Genomic DNA, 14413 nt, shown 5'->3' on the forward strand with positions numbered 1-14413 from the left:
GAAAATTAAAAAAGAGAAAGCATATATAACAAATCTTTAACTCCATTAACTTACTCATTCCACATTGGACACGTTTATAAAATAATTATTAAGTATAGCTGTAATATATGAAAGAGATGAATAATTATACATTATATATTTATACTTTTGCTAGAGGGATATATTTCTCCATTTGATGAAGTGATGACTACCCTTGACCCTCTTATATTCCTTGTCATGTCCAGTCAGTCTAATGGTTAATAACTCTAGTGTCCATGCTAACCATCTCTGCTATCTACCATATAAAGTGTGAAACAAGTTTGAAGATAACAGTAACTAAGCAAACACATAAAAAAAGAGGATGTATCAACATGTTATGTCTGAAAAAGTGATGTAAAATGTAACATATGAGGGGATTGCAAATGGAATGTGTCTCCTGGTTCCACTGGTTTCCATGGTGATTGCTCATTTTTTGTTAGGACTTTAGACCCCTTTATAGAAAAGAACACTTGTAAAAAAAATGTCAATACACTTTTAAAAATATACAAAAAAATTCCACATTGATATATTGGTAAAACAAACCTCAGATGGAGAGCCAACTTCTGCACCTCCCTGTACAGTATCTGACAAGATTTGAAATACAAAGCGTTCTGCTTCTTCAGGGATGTCATCACTGATAATTGTAAGAGTAACCATTGCCAACATCTGTCCCTGAGTAAACTGGAGCGTTCCTGATTGGGGCAGTATGTCAGTGGTCACAGGTGAAGGGTCAGTGGTGTTACGCTTGATGATCCAGCTAACAGAAACATTACCATGTGTTCCTCCGTTCCTCACTACAGTAATCCCTTCGTACCTAGTCAAAAAAAAATAATAGATATATGTTGTTTTTTTTTCTAAAGTAACAAATTACATCCCACCAATTGTGGAAATTGATATAAACAGGTAATTTTACCGCATTACAATAATAGAGGATAGTGGTGATGGGGTGAGATGATCACAGAGACATTGATTGTGAGGGATTGATTGTGAGAGATTGAGTACAGTAATTTGATTGGGTGATGAAAACAATTTTGGAATAAAATGGTCATGAGGGGGATTAGGTGACTGATGAAATGTGCTTGGATGGTGAGAAGATTAAGTAATGTGACTGGCAATTTGGGTGATGCAATGATTGCACAGGAGTTCATGGGATCGAGGTTTTGAGGAAATTAGCGATGTTGATGTGATGGTAAGTTGTTGGGTATGTGTGTAGCTTATGAGGCATTTTGAGGAGTAAAATAATTATGATTGTTAGCCAGTGAGTTACGTGAGGGTTAGAGGGCCTCAAATATGAGCTTTGCCTATAGAAATACCAAGATTAGAGCTGCCTCTGACGTGCTTGCAATTAAGGTATTTGTAATACTGAAATCTTCTTTTTGGTTGCCCTGTTCTATGGTATTCTTACTATGATTGGGCTACATCAATTGTAGTCCGAACTTGGCCGCCATCTTACAGACCAAATCAGGAAAGTCTTTCAATTGCATGAATGTCCCAGGTTTCTACTGTTTTCATTAAATAATCAGTTATTTTTCAGATGCCTACCTTGATACTTTATCTTCATCCACAGTAACAGTTTGCGCAAAAAGAGCACTGTTAATTGATAAAACGCCATAGGGTTTATCATTGGGTTCTATGGTGACATGGACCAAACCAGGAATTTGCAACACAGCATCGCCTTGCAATGTATCTTCCAGCAAAACAACTTGAAAAGACTCAGCAATTTCTGGAATGTTGTCATCAATTATTTTAAATCTTAGATGAATTTCATGAACTTTAGGTAAAAATACAATAGTACTATTTGGCTGAAGATCTAAAAAATCAATGTTGAGCTGCGCATGAGAGGTTGAGTTCCCCGTGATCACTCTGTATTTGATGGAGACCTCAGAGTCATCTGATCCAATAACCTCATCAGTAGAAGTCTTTCCACGAAACACAGGAATGATGATCACACCTTCTGTCTCAGGCACTATATACGTGCTCTGATTGAACCGCACCGGGCTATCATTTTTTTGGATATTTATTTGAATGACACTTTTTGATGAATTGATCTCAGCACCACCAAAGATGTTTGTGAGTTTCAAAGTAAAATTTTCATCATGTTCTGGTATCTTGAAGATAAAAAAAAAAGCAATTAATATGTATCTAGTTCAAACTTTAAAAAAATTACGCTATTGCATTGCATTCCATTTGGATATGTGTAAGCATTTATTTTCATTTTTCCTTTTATTATATTAAATCCTTTTTTCCTCTCCACTTAGTCAATTACTCTGAGTGATAACTGGACCTCCACAAAGTAAGACAACACAAATATAAGTAACATAGAAACATAGAATGTGATGGCAGATAAGAACCATTTGGCCCATCTAGTCTGCCCAATTTTCTAAATACTTTCATTAGTCCCTGACCTTATCTTATAGTTAGGATAGCCTTATGCCTATCCCACGCATGCTTGCTGGAAGGCTATTCCATGCATCCACTACCCTCTCAGTAAAGTAATACTTCCTGATATTATTTTTTAAAACTTTGCCCCTCTAAAGACTTTGTCCTCTTGTTGTGGTAGTTTTTCTTCTTTTAAATATAGTCTCCTCCTTTACTGAGTTGATTCCCTTTATGTATTTAAATGTTTCTATCATATAACCTCTGTCTCGTCTTTTCTCCAAGTCATACATTTTAAGTTTCTTTAAATTTCCTTGTAAGTTTTATCCTGTAATCCATGAACCAGTTTAGTAGCCCTTCTCTGAACTCTCTCTAAAGTATCAATATCCTTCTGGAGATACGGTCTCCAGTACTGCGTACAATACTCCAAGTGAGGTCTCACCAGTGTTCTGTACAATGGCATGAGCACTTCCCTCTTTCTACTGCTAATACCTCTCCCTATACAACCAAGCATTCTGCTAGCATTTCCTGCTGCTCTATTACATTGTCTGCCTACCTTTAAGTCATCAGAAATAATTACCTCTAAATCCCTTTCCTCAGATGTTGAGGTTAGGACTCTATCAAACATTCTGTACTCTGCTCTTGGGTTTTAATGTCCAAGATGCATTATCTTGCACTTACGCACATTAAATGTCAGTTGCCACAACTCTGACCATTGTTCTAGTTTACCTAAATCATTTGCCATTTGGCTTATCCCTCCTGGAACATCAACCCTGTTACATATTTTAGTATCATCAGCAAAAAGACATACCTTACCATCAAGACCTTCTGCAATATCCCTAATAAAAATATTAAAGAGAATGGGTCCAAGTACAGATCCCTGAGGTACCCCACTGGTGACAAGACCATGCTTTGAATATACTTCATTGACTACAACCCTCTGTTGCCTGTCACTCAGTCACTGCCTTTCCCATTCAACAATATTGGAATCCAAACTTAAAGATTGCAGTGTATAAGCCTTCTATGTGCAACAGTGTCAAGTAAAGAGAAGCAAAATTGAGAATCTACTGTAGTGCCATCATTCAGATTAATTTTGTAAGTAGTAGTGATAATAATACATTAACACAACATTCTTGTTTGCATTGATATTGTACTGTTGACTTATATGCATGTAGTTTTCAAATTTGTAGTGACTCTAAATACATGGGATATACTTCTTGCATCTATTATAAAACAGCCATCGCCTTTCTATTTTTTACTAAAATTTATCCAACGCACTCCCTTGCAACAACTGAGAGCTGACTGGGATATAAAAAGAAAAAATTGTGTCCGACGAATTTCAGTGTTTATAGATTTTGGACTGAAAGATAGACCTTTTTTTAAATGACATCTACACATTGCATTGTATTTTTCATTGTTAGTTTGTAATTCGAATCTGCTTTTCTATCTGTGTATGGCTGTGCAAGCATTATTGAAAAACTTGATGTTTTTTAAAAAATGCAGCATGATGGCAAATCTAGGTATATGTAACGTAATTATTAATTCACAAAGTATAATTTCAAAACGTTTTACTTTACTTACTTTATCATCTAACACTGTAAAATTCAATACCAGGATAGATATACCAGTGGAAAATGTGACATTTCCTTTAGAAGGTACCAGATCTTCATCAGCACGATTTGAACCCCCATCAATCTGCAACGTAAAATGGGAAATTTGCAAAATAAAGTATATAACATTTTACATGGCAGTAAAGAAGTCTGTGTACATAAAATATAAAAGTAATCTTCTAATAACCACAAGCCATTTATACCTAGCTAACACGTGCATAACACATTAAGCAAAAAAATAATAATAATAATAATAATTAATAAGCTTACAAACTATAACGTGTTTCTTTTATTCATTTATATTTTGTAGAATGATTGGGAGGCATGGTATAAACTATTACAGATTAACCTGTATTGCTTGTTGAGAAGCTTTATAAACACACATACATAAAAGTTACATTTTGTAAAACACATCAGTACAGGAAGGAGCAAATGTGAACTTAACTATATTTTAAAATAACAATTAGTATTTCAGGACTATAGGTTTCCTTCTATCCACCCTCCTATGTCTCTTCTGCAGCATCCAGTGATTTGTACTGACATAAACCGCAATAATCTCAAATCCAGAACTTCTCGTAGTGAAGCAATGGATTGGAGATGCGCTGCCAAACGCCGTACTCATTCTATCAAATGCTACTATCATCATTTCATTCCCAGACCAAGTTTTACTTGGACCTGAGGAGCAAGCACCTCTAGTGGCTTTCCGGAAGACAGCTACTAGAGGTGGATTTAATGCTGTATTTAACAAACTGTTCATTAATTGGATGTGAATAGTAACCAGCTTACAGGCTATTGATTGTAGAAATGTTGAACTGAATAAGCATGAAGAGGGGGTGTGAGTACTTGAACGTATGATTGGGGTTTGAGAAACAGGCAGTCATCTCGTAAGGGAATAAGGAACTTATAAGGATGCTGGTGCCGGGTCTACTGGCTAAGATGTCTCTTAGAGGAGGAGGCCTTGTGAAGCTCCTTGGCAGAGATCTCAGTAAGTTCAGTTCTTAACATTAGGCAGCTGTTTCATGCAGAAACATTTAAACCTACAAACACACCCTCCTGGTTCACTGATCACCCCTGTAGTTTTTTTTAAAATGACTCAGTATTATTACAGTATTATTACAGTCTGATCGGTATCTAGTAATACCACAGTGAGGACACAAAGACAGAAGGGGGAGAGCAATGCCGTCTTATGTGCTAAGGTATTTTATTTGAGACAATCTTTACTTTTGAGTGGGTCGATACCTCAACAGGTACATAGAGCATGTAGATATATACATGGTGTAGACAATACAGGCAGTAACCGTGTGACTGTTATAGTTATGTGCTAAGGTATAAACGTAAACAGAACCTCAAAAGAAACAGAAACTCGATGCAACCACTAATTAGAAGCCTGCGAGGGGCTCTTTAAATAAGTGGACCTCTTCTTCAAGAAATTGTGGTGACACAATACAAAAGTTATTTAAAGTACTAAAGTGTTGCACTTTCAGGTCTATGTTGTGTTTTTTAAGTGGAGCTGCTCAAAATAACATCAATATTTCCACCTGTATTTATAAAAACAAATGGAGATCATTCTATGACTTTGTTATGAAACAGAAAAAAAACTTTTATTTATCAATGTTTCAGTTTTCCATATCAGGATTTGGTCCAGATTCATGTTTTAAATGAAAACTGATAAAAGTCGATAAATAAAAGCTATGTTTTATTTTTATAACAAAGTCCTAGAGTGCTATCCAATTTTTATTTTTATATTTTCAAAATGTCTGGATCTGAGCACCGGTTTAAAACTGTTTATTTTGTCAGTCCACGAGTGTACTTTTTTAAATGTGCCAGTCCAACACGCACTAGAAAAATCCCCAATTCTTGCTAAATTATGCAATTATGCATTTCCTGGATTTCAGCACTTTTCTATTTAAATTATGTTAGCAGAAGATTTTGTAAAAGTGATTTAGTAAAGAATCACCTCAAATGTCACTGTAACAGTCCCATAGGTCCCCTTCTCCCTCAATAAAACGACAGACAATGACTGGTTTCTTCCCCTTGGCTCGTTCACTGTGATAAACGATGGCTAAAGTGAAAGGAGATGAAAACACATTTAGGATTTGATCAAACACCGCAGGAAAGTGTCCAGAACACTACCAGTGAAAAAATGCTGAACTCCCACAGACAAAAGATGCAAGGGCTTCGGCTAACAGCTATGAGAGCTACATTGCTTTTTAACCAATTAAGTCACATATAAAAAAGCCTTTAATGGAAAATTCGCCAAATATTAAGAAACATATATTTAGTAAATAAGCTTAACAATGTTAAATACTGTCTGTTATTCCAGGTAATATGCAGGTAACAAACAAAATGTCAAAATATGAAAAATGTAATATATCAGTGAGATATTATGATACAGTGTCTTAATAACAATGTATACATACATTTAAATCTTGAAAGACTACACTAACAAGTCTCTATTACATAAAATAGCGGTTCATTATATTGATATCGGCAACAATACACCACAAATGTTAAACATTTCAGTTTATACAAAGCACTTTTAAGAAGACAGAATGAAGCTTTCAGTGTTGCTATTGTATAAAGTTCCCCTGTGATTTAAAAACAAAACTGCATAATTTAGGCTAAAATATGCATAGCTGAATTTTGGCAATTTTTTTTTTCAATTTGTCTTTTTTTAATTCACTACGGTTTTCTGTTTAGTGAATGAACACTGTATTTAACAGATGGAGAACTCTGGGATAGAAGATAACAACAAATAGGAGGAGGGTAAGTGATGTCAAGCTCTGAGTGGGCAGAGCGTCAGGGCGTCGCGGGAGTCTCCCTTACCCCACAAGATCTATCTATCGCAGCTGACTTTCTTGATGTTGGGGTGAGCAGAAAGGAGACAAGAGGCAGCAGAACACAGACAGCAGAGCAGCTTACGGGAAGGAGAAGGAGATTTATTTTGGAGAGCAGTTTGTGACAATAATGGAGAAACGAGCAGGGTGAGTTCCTGGACTTTCGCATGGGCAGTAGGAAATTGTTATTAAGAAATGGAAGAGGTCTAAAGACCTATAAAACACTAAGGGACCTAACCCCATTAATAGTGTAAAGCTTAAGATACCAGGTCATATTCGCTCTGGTAGTCTGGAAGGTTGCGTTAAATAAAGTAGAGTGATCAAACGCAAAGAAATTAAGAAATAAGGTTTAAAACCTCTCAATACCGCAAAGCGTCTATAGTATATCAACTCTGCCAAAAAACTCCCCTGCTTTAATTTTGCTTTTGTTTTTTTTATGTTATTGTTTTTTTCTCTCTCCTTTCTTTCTTTTTTTCCTTTTTTGAGTGAGAATGGCCTCTCAGAAAATTAATGAGTCCAAATAACTACACAAAAAAGACAAGAAACAAGATGGTCGTTCCAGAAAGCAAAGTCCTTGGTAACTATGTTCTTCCCTCAAAATACAAGAATATTGGAGAAAATGGACAACTCCATAAGTATGGAGTCCAATATGTCACTAGTTCAAGAAGCGGATGTTTCCTTAAATACCACAAGTCAGCAAGATCCACAGGAAGGATACTCTGCTGAAGAAAAATTCAATAAGCTTGTAAAGGTGCAACTCATGCAAATGAAGGACAATTTTATGACAACTTTTTAAAAAGGACTAGATAACCAACTTACACAAATAAAAGAATAACTAAATGAATGTCCAACCAAGTCCTCAAGTAACCCTTACCAGTACAGATTACCCTGTTGTGTCTAAAGTGTTTTTTTTCTTTTTCTAAAAAACACCTTAGACACAACAGGGTAATCCCTAAATACTGGACTGTTAGGGGGTACTTGAGGACTGGGTTGGGAACCGCTGCTCTAGAGAGATTAAAGAAGATCTAGTGAGACTATGAGAAAAAGTCCAAAATAATGAAATAAATATAACAAAAATTACATGGGAACTTGAAGAATCCAACAAACAAGTGAAGAATTATAACAACATGTTAGAAGCTCTCGAAGTGAAGGTTATAGACGCTGAGGATCGAGCACGAAGGAAGAACATACACATAAGAGGGATCCCAGAAGAAATAGATTCAAGTCAATTGATAACTTACTGAATGGATCTGATTGCATTTTCAGGAATTCAGGAAGACTTGAAATCAAGCATAATAGAAAGAGCACACAGGGTTAACAAACTCAAAAATATCTCTAAAGAACAAGCAAGAGTTGTCATCGTCCATTTCTTGTCCTATAATATAAGGCAAAGGATATTCAAGACATCAAAATCTCTGAGTACAATAGATGGAAAATATAAAAATGTAATCATCTTTCAAAACCGATCAGCTGAAACACGAACCAAGAGAAAATCGCTTACATTTTTTCAGACCTTATAAGAAGAAAGAATCTAAATTACAACTGGGGATTCCCTGTAAACATTTTTGTACACCTAAATGACAACACACATATTATCAAGGACATAAAAGAGGCGAAATAAAAAATTGATAAAGAGTCACTTGAAAGAGACGGATGAGGGTCTCTAATTATGGGAAGGGTGGAGATTGAAAACAAGAGAGAAAGAGGGAGGGTAAAGTTGGGGAGGGAGAGGGGAGGGAGGAATGGGAAGAGAAACTTTTTTTGTGTGATAAGGTAAATACAAAAATTAGTACAGCACAAGCACAAGTAAATATAAGAATTTAAGATGGTGAGGGAATATAGAAAGAAAAAGAAAAAAGGGGAAAGAAATTAAAGAAAAGTTTAAGTAGGTAGTAAATCATAACAAAATACATTTTGTAAAAGGAAAGGGGAGAAGGGGAAACATAAAAGGGTAAAGGGGAGAATTGGAAAATAATTATACATTTTTACGCAAATGCAAGGATAATAAATGCATAGGAAAATAGAACATAAGGACACAATAACGTAACCCTTTTACTTAGATGTTTACTTATTTATTTTCTATTAAAATATATATATATATTTATTTATTTTTTCTCCTTGCTTTTAAAGGTGGGACAAAGTAGAAACTTAGTTTAGCATAAGTAGTTAAAAGGATATAATATATGGCAAGGAAAAATAAATAAAGAATGAAAGATAAGTTTGAGGAGCTAGTAGAGCACAAGACTTTTTATAACACAATACATTTTGTATAAAGAGGAGAAAAATACATTTACACGTGTAACACCAAAATTGATATGGATAGGACACAAGTCACAATCAAGAACTTTTTTTTTTTTTTTTTTTTTTTAAGGAAGAAATTTAAATTGTTTATGCACAAGTAATTATAAGCATCTATTACACAGTAAGGGAAAATAAATAAAGAGAATATAAGATGTAGAATGTAGATACCTGTCACACAATACATTTTAGAAGAAGGAAGAGAAATATAAATCATGAGAAAAAAAAAAGAATTCTCCTCTTTTTTCCCTTTCTTTATCTGGTACATGTTTAAGATGCTACTTATAATGTAAAAAACAGAGGGAAAAGAAACTCAAAATCTATAATCTGATGTTCAGAGGGGAAAGAAACTCTGAACATCAGATTATGTATAATCTGATGTATGAGATGAAGTTATGTTAGAATTATTTTTTTTGGCTTCCCTTCTTCCCTTCTCTAATCTCCTCCTTCTCTATCGTTCCCTTACTATTTTCAGCCCTCGCTATGCTTATACACCCCCCTCCAAAGTTTAAAGGAGGGGGAGGAGAGAAGGAAGAGAGAAGGAGAAATTAAAATAATTTTTTAATAATCTTTTTAAGATTGAAGGAGAAAGGGTTGACTCCTAAGATGTACGCTATGAAGGAAGGTTCCCTGAATCAATCCTCTCGGAGACTTTAAATGTGTGTTGGATGTCGACATGGATAGAAAGGTTCCAGAAGGCAGGAAGCTGGATTCTTCTAGTATGAGAATTGCTAAATTCTTTCAAGAAACTTTAACAAGGTTTAACCTTTATGACACTTGGAGAACCCTTAAACCAAATGAACGTGATTATACTTATTTTTCCAATCAATATCATTTATATTCTCGATTGGACATGATTTGAAAAACAAATCTGGCTATTAGGGACTGTATTATTTATAAATTTTATAAATAAATAAATTAGTTATGAGATTGGCTTATTTGCGTTGTCTGACCACGACCCAGTTATTTTGAAATTCAATTGTTCGTAAAATCTGAGAGGGAACTACTGGAGAATGAGGAACAAACTTTTCAACAATCCTAAAAAGTTTGAATAAGTTTGTGTAAATACTGAAAATGTTTTAAAGTAAAATTGGGATATAGATATAAGCGCCACAAATGCATGGTGCGCATTTAAATGTGTTATCCGGGGCCAACTCATTACAATGGAAATTCTAAATAATAAAAACAGACAGAAAAAATATATCAGGATTATATATAGAACTTCTTAAGCTTAAAACTTCTAATAAAATGAGTCCAAACCCAGAAATAACAAAGAAAAAAATAAACAAAATTAATCTAAAAATCAAAGAATACATGATAGACAGGGCAAATAAAGTAATGGTAAAGTTTAAACAGAAATGTTATCAGTTAGGAAATAGGGCAAATAAACTTCTTACAAATCAGTTGAAAAAAATCTCAGATTAAATCACGAATTTCAAAGATAGTAACAGAAAAAGGCATCTCCTTCAGTTCTAAAGATATAGGAAATAACTTCTATGATTTTTATTCATCATTGTATAATATTCCTTCTCAATCACAAAATAGAAAAAAATTCAATACATTTTTGAAAGATCTTAAACTGCCAACGTTTAATATTAATGAGATTTCTTCTCTAAAGGCTCCTTTTAATACAGCTGAGGTTCAAGAAGCTATTTTACGTTTAAATGTTAACAAAACCCCAGTACCAGATGGATTTTCAAACATATTCTATAAAAAAAAATATCTAAAACTATATCCCCTTATTTAGCGGATGCATTTCATGAAATAAGACAAGCTTTTCCAAGGGAAATGTTACAGGCTATGATAGTCCCAATCCCCAAGACAGATAAAGATACAAATAGGGTCTCAAATTATAGACCAATCTTTTTCTTTAATGGCAACACAAAATTATATTCTTCTATAATAGCTAATAGACTGAAAGGAATGGTTTAATTTATAATACATCAAGATTAGGTAGGATTTATTCAAAATCGAAGTACTAATTATAATACTAGGAAACTTGTTGATTTGGTGGAGCTGGGCGAGGTTGAGAGGACGCCCATGTTGACCCTGTCATTGGATGCAGAAAAGGCCTTTTACAGGGTCAACTGGGTATTTATGGAGGAGAAAATCTGAGAAATAGGGTGATTTGCGCACACAGAAAAACAAATGTGAGTTTTACCTTATACACAGGGTATTCTTGTATGTTCACACTACAAATATTATGTCTCACCTATATACAGGTAAATAAAATACACATAGTGTAAACTGTAAAAGACAAATGATGTTTTAAAAGCAGTGTATATCATCAAACTCACAATTTTTAGAGCCCATTTAAAGTTGGCTCTAGACTTATAGCGCTTTTCATCTCACTCTTGAGATATCCAGTGTTGGTAAAATGTGTACATCCACAGGAACTTGGAACTGGTAGCTTGCAGTAGTGCTCCAAAAATCCAAGGCAGGTATGTAGTTAAGAAGTGTTTTATTCCAAAAGTATTTTAAAATACAAAGTATATATATATATACACAATAAAATATATATATAAGCAGCACCTTTCGCGTTTCAACCTTTCAATAGGTCTTTCTCAAGTGCATATGGTTTTACAATGGGCTCAAAAGCCCTAATACTGTATATACCAAACAATCAAATAGTTTAATTAATAATAATAGACATCTGTGCATATGCTCCAAATATGGTCATAGCCGGAAGTGTTATGCCACACTCAATATGGCTACACTTCCGACTATGTACCTCTATCTCCAGCCCTCCCCAACATGTCCGACATTACGTTTAGCCATATCAGTTCGTGAAGTTCCGATTGATCATCTATTCGGTCCTTTTGTCGTCGCGTCATTTCCTTTAATGACGTCGTGGTGCAGTCCGACACGTCATTTCCGGTTGTAATGTTTTTCCGGTCTGTCGTGGTTTCTCAGTTAATTTCGGCACAGATCCAAGAAATAGCTGCATTAAACAGGTCCCCCCTTCTGAAGTATAAGAAAAAACCTAATGTGCCAACTGATAGAAAGGAACAGATCCCTTTTATTTTTGACTACTCCAGCAATGTTGGGGTGATCAAAAAGATTATTAATAGTGTTGTCGCGAACCCGAAATTTTCGGTTCGCGAACGGCGAACGCGAACTTCCGCAAATGTTCGCGAACCGGCGAACCGCGCGAACCGCCATTGACTTCAATGGGCAGGCGAATTTTAAAACCAACAGGGACTCTTTCTGGCCACAAAAGTGATGGAAAAGTTGTTTCAAGGGGACTAACACCTGGACTGTGGCATGCCGGAGGGGGATCCATGGCAAAATTCCCATGGAAAATTGCACAGTTGATGCAGAGTCTGCTTTTAATCCATAAAGGGCACAAATCACCTAACATTGACACCTGTCCTCAAAGCCCTGCCCTGATACACACTGACACAGAGCAGAATAGAGACTGTTCCCCGTCCTCAGAGACCATGATACACACTGACACAGAGCAGAATAGAGACTGTTACCCCTACATAGGGTCACTTGGCAGATATGGCGGGGTCGTGGGAGGGGGAGGATGACTTTCACCTCTTCCCCTGTTAGATTCCCGTTGTGCTGTGACATCACCCTTATACACTGTGTAAAGCATACTATTTAACAAACAAGGTATAGGCGCTCGCTATAGTAGTACGAGTGATGTAAAGTGGGCAGCAGTGACCAGCACAAGGATTCCCCACCTTATGATAAAATAATGGTGAACAGAGAGAGAAAGGAAACCGCGCCCTTATTTTGATACGAACATACGTACTCAAATCCTTATGGTCGTATAATGGTAGACCTCAAAAAAAGAGAAATAAACAAAACAATAGTGTAACCCTGTAAATATTCTGGAAACAATAAAAAGCATGTAAGGTAGTACACTCACATTTAGCAGAGCTAAATACAGAGCTCTGCTGTTTTAGCGCGTAGACGGAATGATCCCCGTCCTAGGATAAATATGAGGTAGTCCACGTCTTGATGGTCTCAAACAGAGAAAACAGACAGGAAAATCCACATAGTGTAGTAAATACTGGTATAAATATAAATGGTAAGTGAATAGAAAATATCGTACTCACATTTACTAGAGCGTGCCTCGCTCTAGTTAATAGCGCATAGGTGGTATATGTCAGGGTACCTGAGGCCTCTACCTCTAAGGGAGGTAGAGACTTGGTGGTTTGTCCGTCCAGGCGAGCTGTTTCCTTCGTTCCTCGCGGTTCATCCACTCACTTAAACACCGGCCGCGAGGAATCCACGTCCTTTTCTAGCAGGACGCTCAATACGTGACGTCATGACGCTATTACGAGCGACCTGTCACTCAAGTGTCCGATATCCAATCGGTACTTGTCAGAGGCGTGCTTACCATCCAGAGCCAGGGTATTTAAGCTTACTCCTCTCTTCTGCTCATTGCCCTGTCGTGGTTCTAGCTTGTCTAGTCACTCAGTGCTCTGGTATTCTAGTTTGCTCTATTTGGTTTTGACTCGGCTTGTTGTACTTCCTTGCTTCTCTGTTATCCCTTGACCCGGCTTGTCTCTCGCTTATCTGTCTTCTCGTTCCCTCGACCTCGGCTTGTCTCTGACTATTCTCTATTACTCTCGGTACGTTAGTCCGGCCATTCTAAGGCCCGGTATACGTACCTTTCCACTCTTTGTACTCTGCGTGTTGGATCCCTGTCCCGATCCTGACATTACGACAGGGCCAATGGATCCTGCAGGTACAAACAGTCAGCTTGGTTCTTCGGATCACAGGTTTGACGCCATGGAGCATAGAATGGATCAGATGGCTTTGGCACTACAGGCACTTTTGTCTCGTGCTAATAATCCACCTGAGGAGACACGTACTCCTTCTATTTCTCCTGCAGTCTCAGGTCTAGAGGTAGCCACTGTGGGTGCTTCTTCCCGTGTTACCCCACCAGTACGTTATGGCGGGTCACCGGAGAAGTGTCGTGGCTTTCTGAACCAGATTAGCATCCATTTCGAATTACAACCCCGCTCTTATCCTACAGATAGAGCGAAGGTTGGATTTATTATTACTTTACTCATTGAGAAAGCTCTGAGATGGGCCAATCCTTTATGGGAGAATGATAATCCACTAGTCTACAATTATAATGCCTTTGTAGCTGCGTTTAGAAGAACTTTTGACCCTCCTGGTAGAAAGGTCAATGCAGCTAGATTACTGTTGCGCCTTAGACAGGACAATCGAACACTTGTGGATTATGCACTAGAGTTCAGGTCCTTGGCGGCAGAAGTTAAGTGGAACGAACAGGCTTATATAGATGTGTTTCTG

General features: G+C 36.5%; 1 protein-coding gene across 1 annotated transcript in view; it reads right to left on the reverse strand.

Moving 5' to 3' along the window:
• Positions 1–14413, reverse strand: part of ADGRV1 (adhesion G protein-coupled receptor V1) — a 441777-nt gene that overhangs the window by 413575 nt on the left and 13789 nt on the right. Inside the window, exons 4-7 of the mRNA XM_063456378.1 lie at positions 5962–6066; positions 3976–4089; positions 1561–2126; positions 562–832 (exon numbers count right to left, since the gene is read on the reverse strand). Of these exons, the coding sequence (XP_063312448.1) occupies positions 562–832; positions 1561–2126; positions 3976–4089; positions 5962–6066 (1056 nt within the window). The remainder of the gene's footprint in view (positions 1–561; positions 833–1560; positions 2127–3975; positions 4090–5961; positions 6067–14413) is intronic.

This window comes from Pelobates fuscus, chromosome 5, assembly GCF_036172605.1.
Source record: "Pelobates fuscus isolate aPelFus1 chromosome 5, aPelFus1.pri, whole genome shotgun sequence".
Classification (NCBI taxonomy): Eukaryota; Metazoa; Chordata; class Amphibia; order Anura; family Pelobatidae; genus Pelobates; species Pelobates fuscus.